The sequence below is a fragment of the Carcharhinus amblyrhynchos genome, chromosome 23, assembly GCF_965287045.1.
Source record: "Carcharhinus amblyrhynchos chromosome 23, sCarAmb.v2.hapA, whole genome shotgun sequence".
Taxonomy (NCBI): Eukaryota; Metazoa; Chordata; class Chondrichthyes; order Carcharhiniformes; family Carcharhinidae; genus Carcharhinus; species Carcharhinus amblyrhynchos.
In genome coordinates, this window is record NC_137346.1 from 23595440 (window position 1) to 23614849 (window position 19410).

Sequence of the window (19410 nt, forward strand, 5' to 3'; positions counted from 1 at the left end):
GGGAGTGGGGGAGGAAGTGAGGGGGGGAAGGCGTGGAACATAAACGCAGCTTGTAGATTGGACAAATGCACCGGAAAAGTGGATAAATGAATAATTTTTGAATGAAAAGCACTAGAAGATGCATCAGTCATTAAACAAAAAGGAAAATGCTCTGATCCCCAGATTTTACATTAACTTTTCATTGTAGAAGCTGCATCTTTCCATCTCATTCTTTGCCTCAATGTAATTCAACCCATTTTCAAAGAACCACCTGTCACATTTGCTTTAATTGTTTTGCTATACACCATTGATCCTAATCATGAAATGAGATTATTTCTTGATGCAGCTCACCCACAGATACATTTATTATGTAGATACTACTGCAAGCATAAATGAAGAGCACCTTATATTGCACTGCCAGCCACACAGATATAAATTAACGGGGTAAATGCACAATTCTGACAGTTTGTGGGACTACTCCCTGTTTATTTACTGAGCTGAAATAGTTCTATTGTAATAATCAAAGTTAAATAAATAACTTTTTACAGCACAGAGAGAGGAATGCAAATGCCTGCTTTTATAAGCACAGAAGTCCAGAAAAGCATGATCCATTCACATGCAGTAATTGGTGATTAATTGTTCAACTGTAGCATTATCTTTCTCAACTCAGCCAGTTGAACTGCTTATTTCTAAAGTTTATTTAAAAGTCACCAGTAAGGCTTACATTAACACTGCAATGAAGTTACTGTAAAATTTCCCTAGTCGTCACAGTCCGGGTCAATGCACCTAACTGGCACATCTTTCAGAATGTGGGATGAGGAAACCCATGCAGACATGGAGAGAATGTGCAAACTCCACACAGACAGTGACCCAAGCTGGGAATCGAGCTTGGTTCCCTGGCCATCCCGGGAACTGGGAACAAAGATTAAAGATTAATCAATCTCTCCTGGAATTGCTCTGGGCATTTCCGATTAGAATTGTATAAAGCCTCAGCAGCTGAGATCCTTTGTCCAGAAAAGGATTGTGCCTATATTGAGTCCCAGATTTGTCCCTTTATTCAACTTTCAGTGGAGACATTTCAGTGTCCCCTTAACTTTTTATTTGTTGGTGAAATAGTGGCCGGAATTCTCTGACCTCACCGGTGGCTGGGATTCTCCAGTCCTGCTGCAATGGATGGAGTTTTGGCCGAGCATCAAATTCTCCATTCTCGCTGACAGCAATAGCAAGGTATACGAGAAAAGAGAGTTTGGTTGGTGTGTTTGCTTTATGCGTGTGTTACCGAATGTGATTCTTTGACCTGTTTCTGCTAAACCATGTTTTAAAAATAATTTATATCATGATTTCCCCAAAAGCTCTTCACAGTTGATTTAAGTACTTTTCTTTTTAATGTATTAGGTTGGCAAATGCTCAGTCAATTTACTTATTTAAACTCTTCCTTCACTTTTTTGTAAAAAGTGGGAATTTCCTACAAAGCCCTATGGGCAGGACTCTGTGGCCGTGCACACCACAAGCCCGGAAATTCCCATCCGAACTCAATAGATCTTTAAATGGTCCACCTAATTTTCTGCATTGCCCACTACAATTCCCGCAACGGGTGGGATGGGTGAAATTTGACCATTTAATAACCTGTGATTATCCACATGCATTACTCCACAAACCTGCATGTTCTTGTAATCCCGCTTATGTGTCAAGTGACTGTACAATTATACCACTGTCATTTATTTATTAGTGTCACAAGAAGGCTTACATTAACACTGCAATGAAGTTCCTGTGAACGTCCCCTGGTCACCACACTCCGGCTACACTGAGGGAGAAGTTAGCACGGCCAATGCACGTCCTTTGTACTGCTGGAGAAAATCAGAGCACCCGGAGGAAACCCACGCAGACACGGGGAGAATGTGCAAACTCCACACAGACAGTGACCCATGTCACGAATCAAACATGGGTCCCTGGCACTGTGAGGCAGTAGTGTTAACCACTGTGCCACTGCAGTGGGCCTAGTATTATTTACTACTTGAGTTATACTCTGGTGTATCTAATGGTGTGTACTTGTATTCTATGGATAATTGGTTTAAGATCACACATGGTGGAAACAATGGCGAATGAGAAGGGGATATGTATTTTCAGGGTTAAAACAAAGCAGTTATTCTCAATCCTGAATCAAATCTTGCTGAATACATTCTATCCACCAGGTTACACATTGGTACATTTTATTATTCATCCATTTTCTTTCCTTTCTCTTGGTGCAATTCTCCCAACCTTATAACAGGAGGTTATAGTACAAGATCTGTTAGGTGAGCTTTTGAAACATATCATTGCTTTTATTACAATTATTGTAGGCTCTTTTTTTGAGGATCTTCAATCCACTTTACATTTCATTTCAAAGACTGGAGGGGGAGTTTTCCTGTCCTGTCTGCCAAAGGAACCGTAGCGGACGTGGAGCAGACTATGCAAAGGTCCATTGACCTCAAGCAGGATTTTGCAGTTGGGGAGGGAGTTGGGTGGGGGGGGAACGTGGCCAGAAAATCCCACCCGCGATTTTAAGAGTGTTTTGAGAACAGCCTATACATCAGATAACATTACTTATGTGTCCTGTGGTGCAGTGAGTAGAGCTCCTGCCCCAGGGCCAGAAATTCTTGGTTTGAGTGCCACTCCAGATGGCTATGGAAGATACAGCCAAACAGGTTGATTACTAGCCTAATAAGAGCAGGAGAGTGTCTGCCAAGGTAGATTTGGAGTGGTGCCTCACCAGTGACAGCGTCTGGCAACCAGTTCCTGGAAAAACTAGCTACGGAAACAAGCATAAGCATTTACTTTGACTGCCTCACATGTGACATGTTTCTTCAGAAGGAATTCTTCAAACGCAGACAATAAAAATATAACAAAACTTACTCCAACTTATAAATCAAAGAAAGGGTTTAATAAAGAAACATCATTATTCCAAATTTGGGGCCTCACCCTGGGCCAATCTCAGCTCCCCACAATTCCCAACAGGTTCTTATTTATCGTGAGTCAGCTGGTCAGTTGACCATCACATCATTCTGTAATTGGTTCCATAGTTTACTGGGTCAGCTGACCCTTACAGCTTGTTACCATTGGTCACATTACATCCAATACAAAGTTGTCACCAGTTACATTCTAACATGACAATCACAAGAAAGGAATAAATCTCTTTTAGGGATCATTATGGGTGACACCTTGACATAAGCCTAACTTAGCAGGTACTCTCTGTCCCTGACTGCCATAGTTCTTTCCATTTACACATTGCCCAGCAATATTTTTTAAATATTACTTTATGTAAACTGTGTTGTGACACCTCCATGTTTACAATGGCTTCATCATGCAACAAGGTTTTTTTTAATACAAGATAAAAACAGCCCAGTTTGAGGAAAGCCCCCCCGACCCTTGCACCCCAGAAAAGACATCAACTCCAATCTGTAGTATTTAATTGATTCCAATGATTCATCATAACGTTTCGCCGACACGACAAATTCACTTGTGAAACATCCTTTTAAATTGTAGCTTCTCTTCCTCTTCCTTATCCCTCATTCTGCAATCAAGGATCATGAGTTCTTTTTTCACCGCCTTGGTCATTCCCCTATCGTATTCTAGTACTTTTTCAAAGTCTGCTTTGGCCTCATCTTTATTCCACACCTCAGCATGAGCTTTGCCCCTCAGAAAGTAAGCTTTTACGGTACCTGTTAAAGAATGATACACACACACGAGATGGTGAAAGATGGAATAAAATTACACTGCAGACTTGGTAGCAATTTGAAGAGGTTCAGCGACATTTATACACGGTTTTAAGCAAATCAAGCGAGGAATTATAAGGCATAAGAGATACCAGCTGAGCTCCAGTAGATAAAAATAAGATTACAGTCTCCATGTTCTTTCAGTTTAATGTTCACAAATGCTGTATTTTTGTATTCATCTCTTTCTCTGTGTCCGAAATCATAGAATCTCTACACTGCAGAAGGAGGCCATTTGGCCCATTGACCATAAGATAAGACCATATGACATAGGAGCAAAATTAGGCCACTCAACCCATCGAGTCTGCTGTGCCATTCAATCATGGCTGATATTTTTCTCATCCCCATTCTCCCATAACCCCGATCCCCTTATTAATCAAGAACCTATCTATCTCTGCCTTAAAGTCACTCAATGACCTGGCCTCCACATTGAGTCTGCACCGACTCTCCAAAAGGGCATCATAAGAGGCCTACCCCATCCCGGTAACCTTACACGTTTGCCCCAAATCTACACATCTTGGGACACTAACAGGCAATTTAGAATGGCCAACTCAACCAACGTGCACATCTTTGGACTGTGGAAGGAAACCAGAGCACCCAGAGGAAACCCACCCAGACACAGAGCGGATGTGTAAATTCCACGTGGACAGTCACCCAGGCCAGAACCAAACCTGGGTCACTGGTTGTGTGAGGCTGCAGTGCTAACAACTGTGCCACTATGCCACTCCTAAATCGAAATGTTTGATGTTGGTTGATGTCTCTCGCTGACTCCTGTTCTCACTGTTTTGCCCTTCCTCATTCTGTGAATCTTTCTTCAGTTTGTTTCCTCTATATGCCTCTCACCTTCTTTAAAGATAGTATGTGGGGATCTTAGAGGCAGTGGTGTTCCTCTGATCCAATTGCTGTTGCCCTTCTAGTTGGTAGATATTCAAGGGCAGAAAGGGATGACAATGGCAGCTGCATGCCACGAAAATGGTTTTGCGACAGAACCTGATTAATTCCTTTCTTGATCCATCAAATCAAAAATAATATAAATATCTGGACCCTGACTGGCTGAGGGTCTGTGGTCACCAGGATTTCACTGGTCAGAAGTAGTGAGATTTGATTCTTTAAAATTACAACGAGCCCTAGTCCTGAAATCTGCTTGGCCAAAGGAACACTGCATCATTCATCTTATATTCACCTTGGCAACTCAGAATCGTTAAAGATATAAATCAATGTTTTACTGTATGTTCTATAATAAATTTCTGGTATCATAAATAAACACATGGCTTGAAATTGGAGGCGATGTCAGTAATCACTCAAAGGGTAGTGGAAGTTTGGAACATGAAGCTGTTGAGGTTGGGTCAATTGAACATTTCGAACAATGATGATGAGGAGGATGTAACCAAGATGGTAAGTAAAGTTAAAACTCACATCAGTAACAACCGTAGCAAGTGGTGGAGCAGGCTCAAAGCGCTAAATGGCTTCTATTCTTCTGTTCGTACATTCCTACACTTAGCCAATGTGTATGATGGTGAAAAATTATGAGAATTATGTCTCTTTGAAATGAAACTGAGAATCATAGAATCCCTACAGTGCAGTAAGAGACCATTCAGCCCATCGAGCCTGCATCGACAACAATCCCACCCAGCCCCTATCCCCGTAACCCCATGGATTTATCCTACTAATAATCCTGACACCGAGGGGCAATTGTGCATGACTATCTTTGGAAACCGGAGCACCTGGAGAAAACCCACAGAGATACATGCAAGCTCCACACATTCACCCGAGGCCAGAATTGAACCTAGATCCTTGGCACTGTGAGGCCATCATAGAAGCTCTATAGTGCAGAAGGAGGCCATTCAGCCCATTGAGTCTGCACTGACAACAATCCCATCCAGGCCCTATCCCGTCACCCTGCATATTTACCCCACTAAACCACCTAACCTACACTTCCCAGCACACTGAAGCACAATTTAGCATGGCCAATCAACCAAGCCCACACATCTTTGGACTATGGGAGGAAACCAGAGCACCTGGAGGAAACCCAAGCAGACACAGGGAGAGTGTGCAAACTCCACACAGGCAGTCACTGAAGCTGGGAATCAAACCTGAGTTGCTGGTGCTGTGAGGCAGCAGTGCTAACCATTGTGCCAACGTGCCATTGTGGGAGAAGTGGTAAGGCTTTAAATGTTGTAAAAGGTGTATCTCGGTAATAAAGTTCCCATCCCAATTCCACCCTCAGTGCCAAACTCTCCTTGAACTTCCATGGAACACAGGCACATGACGGCCAAATTAAGGGCTAATGTCATTCATTGTAAAAAAGACTCAGTCCAGTTTTATGAATTGTATCATTGGAAAGTTTAAGTGTTCTTAATGTTACGCTGCAAGGTGTAGTGCCAACTTGAAGAGCAGTATCTTACCTTGGTGATTTGCCCATACCTGGATGTCTGTTGAGAATATCAGTCGTTTGCTCCAGCACTTCATAGTATTCTTCCATCTTCAAAAGACACTGGCAGTAGTTGAGAACTAATGTGACAATCATCTTCTCCAATTTGAGCCATTGAACCTCCCAGGGCTTTTGCTAATATCAAAGATAGAAGTTATTCTCCAACATCTTGTTTAATTACTATTGCTTTATATTATGGAGGCCTCTAATGATTGGGAACATGAAATACAGCACCTATTATTTATTCCCTAAAGCTTTCAATTCATGATCACATTTGGATGTATATTGCACTGTAAAGTAATTGTACATACATTATGGTGCAATTTATAATGCAATCTCTAAGTTATCAAACACAAAGGAGAGATGATGACCTGGGCATGGAGTGTGGCAACTAGGGGATTTTCACAGTTACTGAATTGCAGTGTTAATGTTAGCCAACTTGTGACTAATAAATAAACATTTTTTTAATCCAGAAACTCAGCTAATGTTCTGGGGAACTGGGGTTCAAATCCTGCCATGGTAGATGGTGGAATTTGAATTCAATAAAAAATATTTGGAATTAAGAATCTACTGATGACCATGAAACCATAGTCAATCGTCGGATAGATCCATCCGGTTCACTAATGTCTTTTAGGGAAGGAAATCTGCCTTCCTTACCTGGTCTGGCCTACATGTGACTTTAGAGTCACAACAATGTGGCTGACTCTCAACTGCCCTCGGAAATGGCCTAGTAAGTCTCTCAGTTGTTCAACAAGGCAGCTCACAAACAACTAGGGATGAGCAATAAATGCTGGCCAGCCAGTGACGCCCATGTCCCATAAATGAATTTAAAAAAACAAAGAAGCAAGTGTTGGTAATAGGGTGGGGAATTGAAGCAGAATGCTTTGGCTATGAGCCATCCCATGGCCACTAAGCCTCTAACAAGAGGGTAACATATTTAGTTACAGGAGGCGTGATGGACGTTGACAGGAGTTAACTATCTTTCCTTGTCCTGGATTAGGTCAATGTCTGTGAGGAGTTTGCACATTCTCCCCATGTGTGCATGTGTTTCCTCAGGATAATCCAATTTCCTCCCACAGTCCAAAAGACATGCTGGTTAGGTGCATTGGCCGTGCTAAATTATCCCTCAGTGTACACAAACAGACGCAGAAGTGTGGCGACCAGAGGATTTTCACAGTAACTTCATTAATATAAGCCTGCTTGTGACTTTAATAAATAAGCTTTAAACTTTAAATGACTTGGATGAAGGCACGGTTGCCAAACTCACTGATGACAAAGATAGATAAGAAAGTAATTTGTGAAGGGGACGTTAGGAGACTGTAAGTTTAAGCTAGGTTAAGTGAGTGGGGAAAGATTTGGCAAATGGAAAATAATGTGCGAAAATGTGAAATTTTCCATTTTGGAAGGAAGAATTAAAAAAAAAGAAGCATATTATCTAATTAGTGAGAGAATTCAGGGCTCTAAGGTACAGAGGGATCTGCGTGTCCCAGTGCATAAATCACAAAACGCTAGTATGCAGGTACAACAAGTAATTAGGAAAGTAATGGAATGTTATCATTTATTGCAAGGGGATTTGAATACAAAAATAGGCAGGTTATGCTTCAGTTACACAGAGCACTAGTGAGACCACACTTGGAGGACTGTGTACAGTACTGGTCACCTTATTTAAGAAAGGATGTAAATACATTAGAAGCATTGACCAGAAGGTTTACTAGACTGATATCTGGAATGGATGAATTGTCTTATGAGGAAAGGTTGGACAAGTTTGTACCCACTGGAGTTTGGAAGAGTAAGAGGCGACTTGATTGAAATATATCAAATCCTGAGAAGTATTGACAGGGTGGATGTGGAGAGGATGTTTCCACTTGTGGGAGAACCCAGAAATATTAGGTCACTGTTTAAAAGTAAAGGGTTGCCTATTTAAAATGGAGATGAGGTGAAATGTTCTCACTCAGAGGGTCATGAGTCTTTGGAACTCTCTTGCTGAAAAGGCAGTGGGAGCAGAGTCTTTGAATTTTTTGAAGGTAGATGTGGATAGATTTTTGGTAATTAAGGGGATGAAAGCTTATTGGGGGTAGACAGGCTGCAGAGTTGAGCTTACTGTCAGATCAGCCATGATCTTATTAAATAGCGGATCAGGCTTGAGGGGCAGAATGGCCTACTCCAATTCCATGTACATATTACCATGAACACATTATTATGACTTGAACCATATCCATTTGGCTTGAAATCCGGAACTTCTGCATGGCACTGTCCCATTATTTAAGAATTATTCAGGTTAAGCTTTCATATCTGACATTTTTGTAGCTTCTGGCATGTTTGTGTGGTTGGCAATAAGATTTCACTAAAAAGAATCATCAAGCCTAACTTGGCCCAAAACTTCCAAAATCCTTAAGCACCAACACCTGGAAGAACAGGGCCACCTGGTAGAGCAAGGATATCACTACCGAGTCGCTCATCATCCTGCCCTGGACATACACTTTATTATCACTGGGTCAAAATCCCAGAATTCTACCCAGGATTTTGACCCAGTGACGTTGCAGGAGCCTATTCACCATGAGGACCACAGTGGTTCAAAAAAAGATTTATTGGTCATGCTAAATTGCTCCTTAGTATCAAAGAGATTAGAAGGATAAATACTTGGGGTTACGGAGATAGGGCCTGGGTGGGATTGTTGTCAGTGCATACTTGATGGGCCGAGTGGCCTCTTTCTGCACTGTACGGATCATTGTGAGGGCAACTAAGGAAATCTATAAACTAGCAACCTCGTCAGCAATGCCACATCCTGAGAAATGCTCTTTAAACTTAATGGGACTTGAAATCTGCAGTTGAATTTGGAGTCTTCAGTTCTGGAGTGCAAGCCCAACCATGTGGGGTTTGGTCACCTGGATACTTGTGTCAGAAAGCCAGGCTGTTCGATTGTAGCAAGCAGGCGCGCATGTTGCATTGATAGCAGCTCCACCTGCCCAAGTGTCTAATGGCACATCATGCAACTATGTCATAGCAGCAGATATCAATGCTCAGATTAGTGTCCAGCAGACGTACCAGGAAAGGTTGTGCCACAGGGAGAGAGTTCCCAATCTAAATCAGAGGAGCACTGCACTGAGGCAGTTGGAAAATTGCTGTCACAAACCTGCATAAGTTCCCTTAGGTTATCTACATTGATAGGTCACCTTTTAGCCTTGCTGACTTCAGTAACTGTAAACCAATAGCAAACCATGCCATCAGCACTCAGGATGTAACAAATGATATTTGGGAACCAATGGGAATGGACAAAGCAACATGTTAACTGCAAATCATTGCGATATATCAACTCAGGGATATTAGATACCTTTACTTGTAGATTCTTTAAGCAGATAACGGCCTCCCGATATTTTGCCAATGCATCAGAATATCTGCCAAGTTTAAACAGTTTGTTCCCGGTTCCGTGCAGAAGTGGTACAGCTTTAATTTTCTCATCATCGTTCATGGCCCATGTTTCGCGTTTGTAAGCGCTTGGCGATTCGATCTAAAATTGTTTAAAAATGCATTTATTTTTCCACAATATGCAACAATTGTTATTTGCAAAGCAAGCAAGCCAAAAGCATATTTTGTTATTGATTTGAGTCGTGAATTATAAGATCCACCTTTGATCTTAAAATTACGTGGCATGCATTTCATTTCTCCATTTTGGGCCACTTCAGGTCACACCATTTTGCTCATTATAAATTTCTACATTTCTAATTCAATATTTCTATGTCAACTTTGACCGACACAGTTCGTTGATTAACTAATTGGATCATCAAAAATGATTCTCTAACTTTTTTCATCTGCAAATGTCTTTCTCGGTTACTGAAAATTACAGAGGGTAAATAGCCTAACCCTGCTTCTTCCCATAACTTGACAATCACAGTGAATCTAAACTGCATCCAAAATCCATCTCCACCCATCTTCTACTGTGGCAGGGTGGCACAGCGCTTAGCACTGCTGCCTCACAGTGCCAGCAACCCAAACTTAGGTGACTGTGGAGTTTGCGAGTTCTCCCCGTGTCTCCATGCGTTTTCTCTAGGTGCTCAGGTTTCCTTCCACACTCCAAAGATATGGAGGTTAGATGGATTGGCCATGCTAAATTGCCCCTTAGTGTCTCAAGATATATAAGTTAGGGGGAACAGCGAGGTAAATACGTGAGGTTATGGATAGACCTTGGTAAGAGTTGCTGTAGGGTGGATGGGCCAAATGGTCTCCTTCTTCACTGTAAGGATTCTATATTAAAAAAAAGTTTTCTTACTGCGCCAGTTGCAACTGGCCACAAAAAAACTTGTTCTGTCTCAGTCCAGGCTTTCTCAGATATCTCAACAAGGTTTGGTCTTGACAAAGGCCAAAATTCTCCAGCCATTCATGCCAGTGGGATTCTCCAGCCCCACCAGTAACACATTCCCACCCATGAGTTTCCTGCTGGAGTGGGGTGACATCAGTGGGAGCTCCCATTGACAGCACCAGGACTGGAGAATCCCACTGCTAGCAAGCAACGCGCCACCTCCCTCCAGCAGAAAACAGGTGGCTGGGAGGCCAAAGAATCTCACCCAAAATCTTTCTGATGGATGTCTGAAAAAACTGGCATTGGAACAGGAAGCAATGTCATTGTCCCATTCCTTTCTTGTCCAGAAAGATTAAACAAGTCACAAGGGAATAAGGGAGAGCTTTACTGAAAAAGAGGAAGAAAGATCAAATAATCTACCGAAAGGACTAACTTTACCACTCGTGTTTGATTGTCATGTAAGAGGTTAAAAGTACATAGAACAAGCTTAACCTTCAGCAGCTCAATAACAAAGATAAGTGGTTGAGGTTCTTTCTGCAATTCATCCAGATCATCGTATCCCAGGCTGTGATAGGCAAACATATTGGCGAGACCACAGGTATGAACGTGCCAATCTGTTGGGTCTTTTCCTTCGACGATCAAACGCAGGCTCTTGGCTACAGTTGGATACAGACCGGTGTGCTGGTGTGGAGAGGAACAATTGTCCTGGTTTTAATACTTTTAAACAATTTTCACAGGCAGTAAAATACAATAAAAAAAGGAGACATTCGACAGAAGCCAGAAATTAGCAGAAGCTGTTTTACCAGGAAACATTTCAAAACAAAACATATCACAAAACTCTACTACAAAGGACATTGAAAATTTCCACCTTTAATTTTCCATATTGCAGACAAGTTTATATTATTGAGCACTGAGTTATTGATGAGCAACCAGAGGCGATCCAATCTGATCACCCCTACAGGGTGCATTTATAATGAATGAAGCAGTTTGTATCACAGCATGGAACATCACACAATCGGCAATTACTAATAAGAAATAGAATATCAATTTGGCCAGCGAGAGCCAGCCATACTCGTATCGTAGACAACCTTCAGACTTGTGAGTTCAAGATTACCTGGCTAGGTGTATTACTGTTCTGCAAAATACATGATTTTAGGCTTTGGATGTGAATATCCTAGATCTGTTTCATTTGGCACAACAGTTCATCTGTAAAGTACTGTTAGGAATGGTTCTGGAAGAACTATTTGACATCAGGACCCCTTTCCCACCGACTGCACCACTCCCCCAACTGATTTCCCCCCTGCAGAGTTCCGTCGCTTCTGCTCCGCGCCTACGTTCCACCCTCTTGGCCCTGTCCCTTGCACTGTCATGGTGCCTGGTTGTCACTGCCAGGGTGTCCCAGGCCTTGATCACCTGGGGGCTTCAATGGCCTCTGATTCCTCCAGTGAAGCCACCATGTCTGGTCTCCCTTGGTGGGGACCATGAGTGATTCTCACAGGGAAGAACTTCAGATAGCGAAGTGGTTAAGGTAAGTAAATTTGCCTCCCACTCGATCTTGTTTCCTTGCCTCGCCAAAAGTCAGACAGGATGAGATTGTAAGATTTCTCTCAATGTGTAGGTTCGATGGATTAGCCATGGAAAATGTGAGGGTTTACAGGGATAGGGCAGGGGAGACAGTCTTGGTAAGATACTCTGTCAGAGAGTTGGTGCAGACTCGATGGGCCAAATGGCCTCTTCTGCACTGCAAGGATTCCATGAAGATGTACGTGTTGATGTATTTGTGCATTTGTTAGTGGCCAGCATAAGAGAGCAACAATGAACGCCTGAGAAAACTGATGTATATCGTCTTGGTGACTGAGGTATAAGGTCAACTGAAATTAAAGGTGGGTCAGGAAGAAAACTTCCATTGAGTGGTCAGCTTTGGAGTACATTCACAATACTCTTTACAGTGCATGATTTTTTGAGAAATATTGGGTGAAATCTTGTTGCTTCTGGCGTGAAAAACTGAGTGTAACCTGTTGACAGAATCAGCGTGTTTTCAGACCAAATCTTATGCCTCATTATTGATCATTTTTGTGCCCGAGTTTCACGCTTCTCTAGCAGTGCATTCCCTCTGATCCTGTAAAGATTTAACTGCTGCAATTACTGGAGATCTTGATATAAATGACTCCCCAGTACTTGTTCCAGAACAACTGCAGGGGATGGCAGAACCGTGCTTTTCAGATAGGGCCCTGACCAGAACGTGGATGGATTGGAGTACCGGTGGGACATATTTACTCCCTACTCCAGGAGGCAGCCTCCCAGCGGGGTCACCAGCCCCACCCTGGTGAGTGCAAGCGCAATCCAGAAGAAGATGGGGCAGCAGTGTTGGGTGAAGATGAATGATTCTCTTTCCTCAGCCAGGATAAGTGAACCAACCCCAGTCTCCGAGCGGACGCCCTCGCACCCCAAACCCTTTCTCCCACTCAGCCACCTTAGCCTTTGCCAACACCAGGCACCAGGTTCCACCTTCCTCCCACAATCACCATGTTCCCCCAATAGCTGCTATGCTCCTCACACTCCAGCTTCCACCTAAGCCCCATGCCTGCCACACCTTCACAGCATCTTAATGTCAACACTCCCACCTACACGCTCCCTCTCTGTGTCACTGCAGGAAAGACGTAACCACAACCGGCGTGAGTGGGTGCAGCCAGCTGGTGTCATGCCCGAGCTGAGAACCCCCACACATTTTGGAGAGCGAGTCCTTGACCTGACCAGGGAAGAGGAAGAGCGTGCCTGCACAACTGATGAAATGGGACAGCAGAGAAACAGAAGAAACCTCAACACATATGTTGTCATTCCTCAAGTCTCAAGTGAATAATCAATGTTCCCTCTATATCTCCTGTAATGCACTGATCCATGACCCTTCTCTTGCAAGCGAGCCAGTAGAACAGGCCAGACCACAGTGGCACAGCGGTTAGCACTGCTGCCTCACAGCACCAGGGCGCCCCAGGTTCAATTCCAGCCTTGGGTCATTCTCTGTGCGGAGTTTATAATTCTCCCAGTGTCTGCGCAGTTTCCTCCAGGTCCTCCAGTTTCCTCCTACAGTCCAAAGATGTGAGGGTTAGGTTGATTGGCCATGCTAAATTGCCCCTTAGTGTTAGGGGGATTAGTAGGGTAAATGTGTGGAATTACAGGAATAGAACCTGGGTGGGATTGTGGTCAGTACAGACTCGATTAGCTGAATGGCCTCCTTCTGTAGGGATTCTATGGTTCTGGGAATCTCATGCACCCTGGATCAAAAAAGACAGTAGGACTAGGGGGCACAGCCTCAAGATAAAGGGGAGGCGGTTTAGAACGGAGTTGAGGAGGAACTTCTTCACTCAAAGGGTGGTGAATCTCTGGAATTCTCTGCCCGTTGAAGTGGTGGAGGCTGCCTCGCTAAATATTTTTAAGAAGCGGGTTGATGGGTTCTTGATAAGAGAGGGGATTAAGGGTTATGGGGAGAGGGCGGGAAAGTGGAACTGAGCCACGACAGATCAGCCATGATCTTATTGAATGGCGGGGCAGGCTCGAAGGGCTAGATGGCCTACTCCTGCTCCTATTTCTTATGTTCTTATGTTCTTATGTTATCATCCGGATTCCAGCAATTCAGAGAGGGACTTCTCCAACCTCATCACCCACGCCCAGCACGAGGGCAGACACTTACACCTCAGTGGGCCCATGACATAGACAGGCTTCTGGGTCAGTCACTGGTGAGCACCTCCCAGCTGAAAATCCACATCCCTGAATCTCCCATTCTGCCCTGACAGCCTGGCCTCTCATGGGACCCCACCCATGTAACTCAGGCACCCCAGTGCTCAGCCTCTTGTTTCCAACTCCTCCCACCATCTGTCCAGCCCCTAATAAGGAAGGACAGGCACTCCCTCAATTGCAATATGGACAGGAACCCAGGAAGGGTGTGCACATTCTCCCCATGCACACCAGCCTTCACATCCTCTTTAAAACAGGGGGTACTCCAACATGAAGGGAGGGTAAGGCTTCAGTGACCTCTCCTGACCCCTCTCCCCGAAATGGCAATTCTGAGACCACCCCACCTCCACCCCCGATTTGAAAGTATCCGTGTCCCCCAAGTCCTCTCCAGTGCCCCATCAGCAGTGAACACCCTGGAGGATGCCAACTGAATGAACATTCGCCTCTGAAATCCCTCTCGGAGGTGAAGGTGCCAGTTCGCATTTGTGTAGACCTGTTGTAAATGTGCCAGTGTAATGTCACACCAGTACCTGCTGACAATCTGGTGAATGCCGGAGAGAGTCAGAGAATCATAGAATCATAGAATCCCTACAGTGCGGAAGGAGGCCGTTCAGCCCGTCGAGCCTGCACCAATGATAATCCCACCCAAGCCCCATCCCCATAACCCTTCCATATTTAGTCTCCCTGTCACTAAGGGGCAATTTAGCATGGACAATCAACCTAACTTTGGAGAGTGCTTGCTAATGACATGCTAATGTATTGAAATGAGTTTTCTGACATCCCACGGCATATTTCACGCCCCTCCACTGGGGAGGGGTGGGTAAGATCAGAACTCTCCGGTGTGAGACATCACACATTTTGGATTTTGAGCATTCCTGCAGCCAGAGAGCGTGGGCCCCAAATATCTCTTCCTTTCTCAATTAGTTTTCTCCTTTCCTCCTAATGTGTATGAGTATAATGTATGAGTGCTGCTTCCTCACCCATTCTTCATGTGTGGGCCTTGACATTTTAGTACTGGCAGGTTACTCAAGCATAGTTCCTTCTGAAAGAATAGCCTGTCCAAGTCACACTAGCTTGGCGGCACTACATTAAAAACTCTAATTTGTGACTTTGGCTTTACAAAATTAGATAAATTCGCATCAACTCAGCCCGCTTGTAGTTTAATTAAAACAATCCTTTATTGGAAACTGTTACCTAGCTCAAAGTTACACCGCCTGATGTAAAGGATAATTGGATAGGATCCCAGATTTATTTTAAGCACAAAAGGTACTTGCAATGATTTACTTCCCTAACCTTAAATCATTGAAATATTATTTATTCCCAACAGGAACAATCTGTGTACGGGTTTTTAAGCATTTTTAAAAATGTTCTCATTCACCTTTTCGAATGCCGTGCTATATTAAGTGACCGTAAATCATCTTTCTGCAGGTATAGTGCGCCCATATGTTGGCAGCTTAGCTTAATCTGCTTATTCCTGCCTAAGGATGTGAATTAATGACTAAACAGAAAAATGGATTGCGGGGCAATGTGACAGGCGGCATTATTCATCCAAAGATTAATGCAAAACACTGAGGAACTTCATTTCCTTTGGATAGCGGGCCATCAGTCCACTGCTTTCCCACCCAAAATCGACACACTTACAATGACATCGCACCAGAACTCGGCAACCTCCCCGATCCTCATGGACGATATTAAAATTTCCCAGACTTCCAGTTTAAACATATTGCCGTAGATGAATTCCATTGGCCTGCCAACTTGCTTACTGTCGTCGATGACCGTCCGATCTCCATCACATTTTATGGTCCGAAAATGAAATGTGACCTATTGTAACAAAGAATAAAGGCAGTTAGTCAGTTTGTTTTTAACTTCTAGCTTTTTAAACAATAATATTTAATCTATTATGGGGGTACCATGTTCCCTGCAACTGCCCTGGTTGATAATTTCATGTCCAATTACTTATATTGAACATACAGTGCAGAAGGAGGCCATTTGGCCCATCGAGTCTATACCGACCACAATCACACCCAGGCCCTATTCCCTTAACCCCACAGATTTATCTTGTTAATCCCCTGACATCAAGGTCAATTTGGCATGACCAATCAACCTTACCCGCACATTTTTGGACTGTGGGAGGAAACCGGAGCACCCAGAGGACACCCACGCAGACATGGGGAGAATGTGCAAACTCCACACAGACATTGACCTGAGGCAGGAATTGAACACAGTAAGAAGTTTCACAACACCAAGTTAAATTTTAACAGGTTTATTTGGTAGCAAAAGCCACTAGCTTTCGGAGTGCTGCTCCTTCATCAGGCAAGTGGGATTCTGTTCACAAACAGGGCATATAAAGACATAAACTAAATTTACAAAATAATGGTTGGAATGCGAGTCTTTACAGGTAATCAAGTCTTAAAGATACAGACAGTGTGAGCGGAGAGGGCATTAAGCACATGTTAAAGAGATGTGTATTGTCTCCAGACAGGTCAGTTAGTGAGATTTTGCAAGCCCAAGCAAGTCATGCAGGTTACAGATAGTGTGACATGAACCCAGATCCCTGGCACTGTAAGGCAGCAATGCTAACCACTGTGCCACCGTGCTGCCTTGTGCTGTTCTGGCATAGTTGCTATGTAAGACCATAAGATATAGGAGCAGAATTAGACCAAGTCTACTCTGCCATTCAATAATGGTTGATAAGTTTCTCAATCCCATTCTCCCGCCTTTTCCCCATAACCTGAGATCCCCTTACCAATCAAGGACCTATGTCTGTCTTAAATTATAATTTATTTAAGTGAGTCAAAAACTCTAGGAGATGATGATGATTTCTGTAGTGATACTATCACTGGGCTAGTGATCCCGAAACCTGGGTGAATGCCCTAGGGGCATGGGTTCAAATCCCAACATGCCAGTTGGTGGAATTTAAATTCAATTCATGAAATCTGGAATTAAAAGTTGCTATGGATCCAGCATCAATCATATTTAAAACTCAACTGGGTTCACTAATGTCCTTTTAAGGAAGAAAATCTGCCATCCTTACTTGGTCTGACCTACTTGTGGCTCCAGACCGCTTTGGTTGACTTTTGGAGATGCCCTCTGAAGAAGCCTACCAAGCCACTTAAAGGGCAATTAGGGGATTGGCATTTGTTGCCTATCCCCTAATTGCACATATGCCAAAATCTTGCTGCCATTCACACTGGCGGGATCTTACAACCCCTCCAAAGATGCACCCCCCACCACGGGTTTCTCAGCAGTGAGGGGTGTGTTAAATGGGAAACATTGTTAACAATGACGGGTCCATAAGAACCTGCTGCCAGTGAATGGCATGCCACCTCCCACCATTGTGAAATCCGCTGTGGCGAGGAAGAAAAATCCCATCCATAGAAAATTTATATGATTATAATTACCTGAACATGACTGAAATCCCATGATAATTACACACTTGTTTCCAGGCATCTCGTATAGTAATAATCTATCGAAAATTCATAGGACTACTTTTTAACATCAAAGTTAGAATACAATATTTCTGCAGTACTTTGGTGGTCAAGAATCGACCATTTTCCAGTTCTAAGTTTTTACTATTTAACTAAAAGAACGTCAATATCAGATTGACTCCCATTAATGAAAGCTATGGTTCAATTGCTAGAATGATTCAAAATAAATTTGATCTGTTAGAATATAATGAAATATGCTGCCTAGATCATGCCAAAATTATATTAAATCAAGTAATATTGATATTTGGAAATTAAAATGCAAATACTATCAATCTGAAAAATAGTTACAATTTTTAAAAGTTACTGCAGTCCCAGATAACCATTGGCTGTTCTCCCCTCTGAGGGGGAAATATTATCCTGAGGATCCACCACACCTCAGGCAAGAGGCAAGATTGGGAAGGCAGGGCCTCTGCAGATAACTTTAGCTGGTACTGGAATTGAATCTGCACTGTTGTCATTATTCTGCATCACTAACCAACCATCTAGCCAACAGAGCTAAACCAAACACTACAACACACTGTAACAAATACCATCATAATAGTAAAGCATTACAATACAGTACAACAAGAATCTACCCTTTTTATGTTTGTACGTACACTGCCTTTGATTCAAGATTGACAATATTAGAAAGCTCTAATATTTTCAGTAGATAATGCTTAAATGCAGTTGAACCTACTTTAGATCCGGTGAGAAACTTTGGCAGCTCACCAGTTCCTCCATGGAGAATTGTCTTTTTAATACCTTCAACATTTGCCAGATATGTTTCCTCCATGACTGGTGATCAACAGAATGTGGTATAGAATTGCAGTTTATACTCTCAGTAAAGACGTAATAGTGTGCGAAGATTACCTGGCAATCTTAGCCTTATAAACAGGATTAAACAGCTGGGGAGCCAATGGCTTGAAGCAGCAACGTAATAAGGCACTCTAATTGATTAAGAATATCCCCATTACATAATTCTTGATCCGCTTAGTAGTAGTACTGAATTTTCTGGAAGAAATTAGCATGCCTCTTAATTCTGATTTAGCTGCAAGGGGATGAAATTTGGATATTTAAGAACTCGAGGAAAATGTTCCAATCCTGTGTGATATTCTGGGCCCGATTTTACCATTTTGAATCAAAGTGCTGGGTGGACTTGAAACTGGGAGTGTTTCAGATCTGACTTTTAGACCCATTCTCAGACATCCCCATATACACTCTGCGTACAAAATATTAGTGACTCCAAATCACGCCTGTGGATGGGGCCGAACGCACCCAAACCCTGCAGCTCCAATTGGAGTCTTCAACTGCGCACGCGCAGAAATAGAAATACTGTTCCCCGGCACATTCTTCCCGGGCTGGATAATACCTCCCCCTGGCCCCCACAGACTTTGCCTCACTCTCATATTACTGACCCCCTTATTCCCCCACCACCCAGACCAATCACTGTTCCCCCCCCCTTACCCCCACTGATATCAGGCAGAGTGGTCGTGGACCCCCATTCCCACCCCCCACCGATCTCAGGCACAGTGATCCACCCCCCCCTTCTCTCCCCCACTGATAACAGGCAGAGGGGCAGAGGAACCCCATTCGCCCCCCGCTGATCTCAGGTAGAGTGGCAGTGGACCCCCATTCCCCTCCCTGCCGATCTCAGGCAGACTGATCCAACCCCCTTCCCCCCCACTCCACTGATCACAGGCAGCGTGGCAGCGCCCCCCCCCCTTCTCCCCCAAACTCATGTCAGGCAGAATGGCA

The 19410-nt window shown here is 43.5% G+C and overlaps 1 protein-coding gene across 1 annotated transcript; it reads right to left on the reverse strand.

Moving 5' to 3' along the window:
• Window positions 1-2877: 2877 nt before the first annotated feature.
• On the reverse strand, window positions 2878-18499 carry aipl1 (aryl hydrocarbon receptor interacting protein-like 1). The gene is made up of 6 exons (XM_080210542.1): window positions 18353-18499; window positions 15830-16009; window positions 10949-11137; window positions 9491-9667; window positions 6153-6294; window positions 2878-3677 (listed from the first exon to the last, which is right to left on the reverse strand). The coding sequence occupies exons 1-6, from the start codon at window positions 18446-18448 to the stop codon at window positions 3472-3474; spliced, it is 990 nt and encodes a 329-aa protein (XP_080066668.1). The 5' UTR covers window positions 18449-18499; the 3' UTR covers window positions 2878-3471.
• Between the last annotated feature and the right edge of the window lie 911 nt (window positions 18500-19410).

Bases quoted from the DNA above. Each gene is read 5' to 3' on its own strand.
- aipl1 (XM_080210542.1), bottom strand. From the start codon at position 18,448: ATGGAGGAAACATATCTGGCAAATGTTGAAGGTATTAAAAAGACAATT. The intron at 9,668-10,948 runs GTTAAGCTTGTT...AAACAATTTTAG, and splicing joins TTGTTATTGAGCTGCTGAAG to ATCGAATCGCCAAGCGCTTA. The intron at 3,678-6,152 runs GTATGGGCAAAT...ATTCTTTAACAG, and splicing joins TATTCTCAACAGACATCCAG to GTACCGTAAAAGCTTACTTT.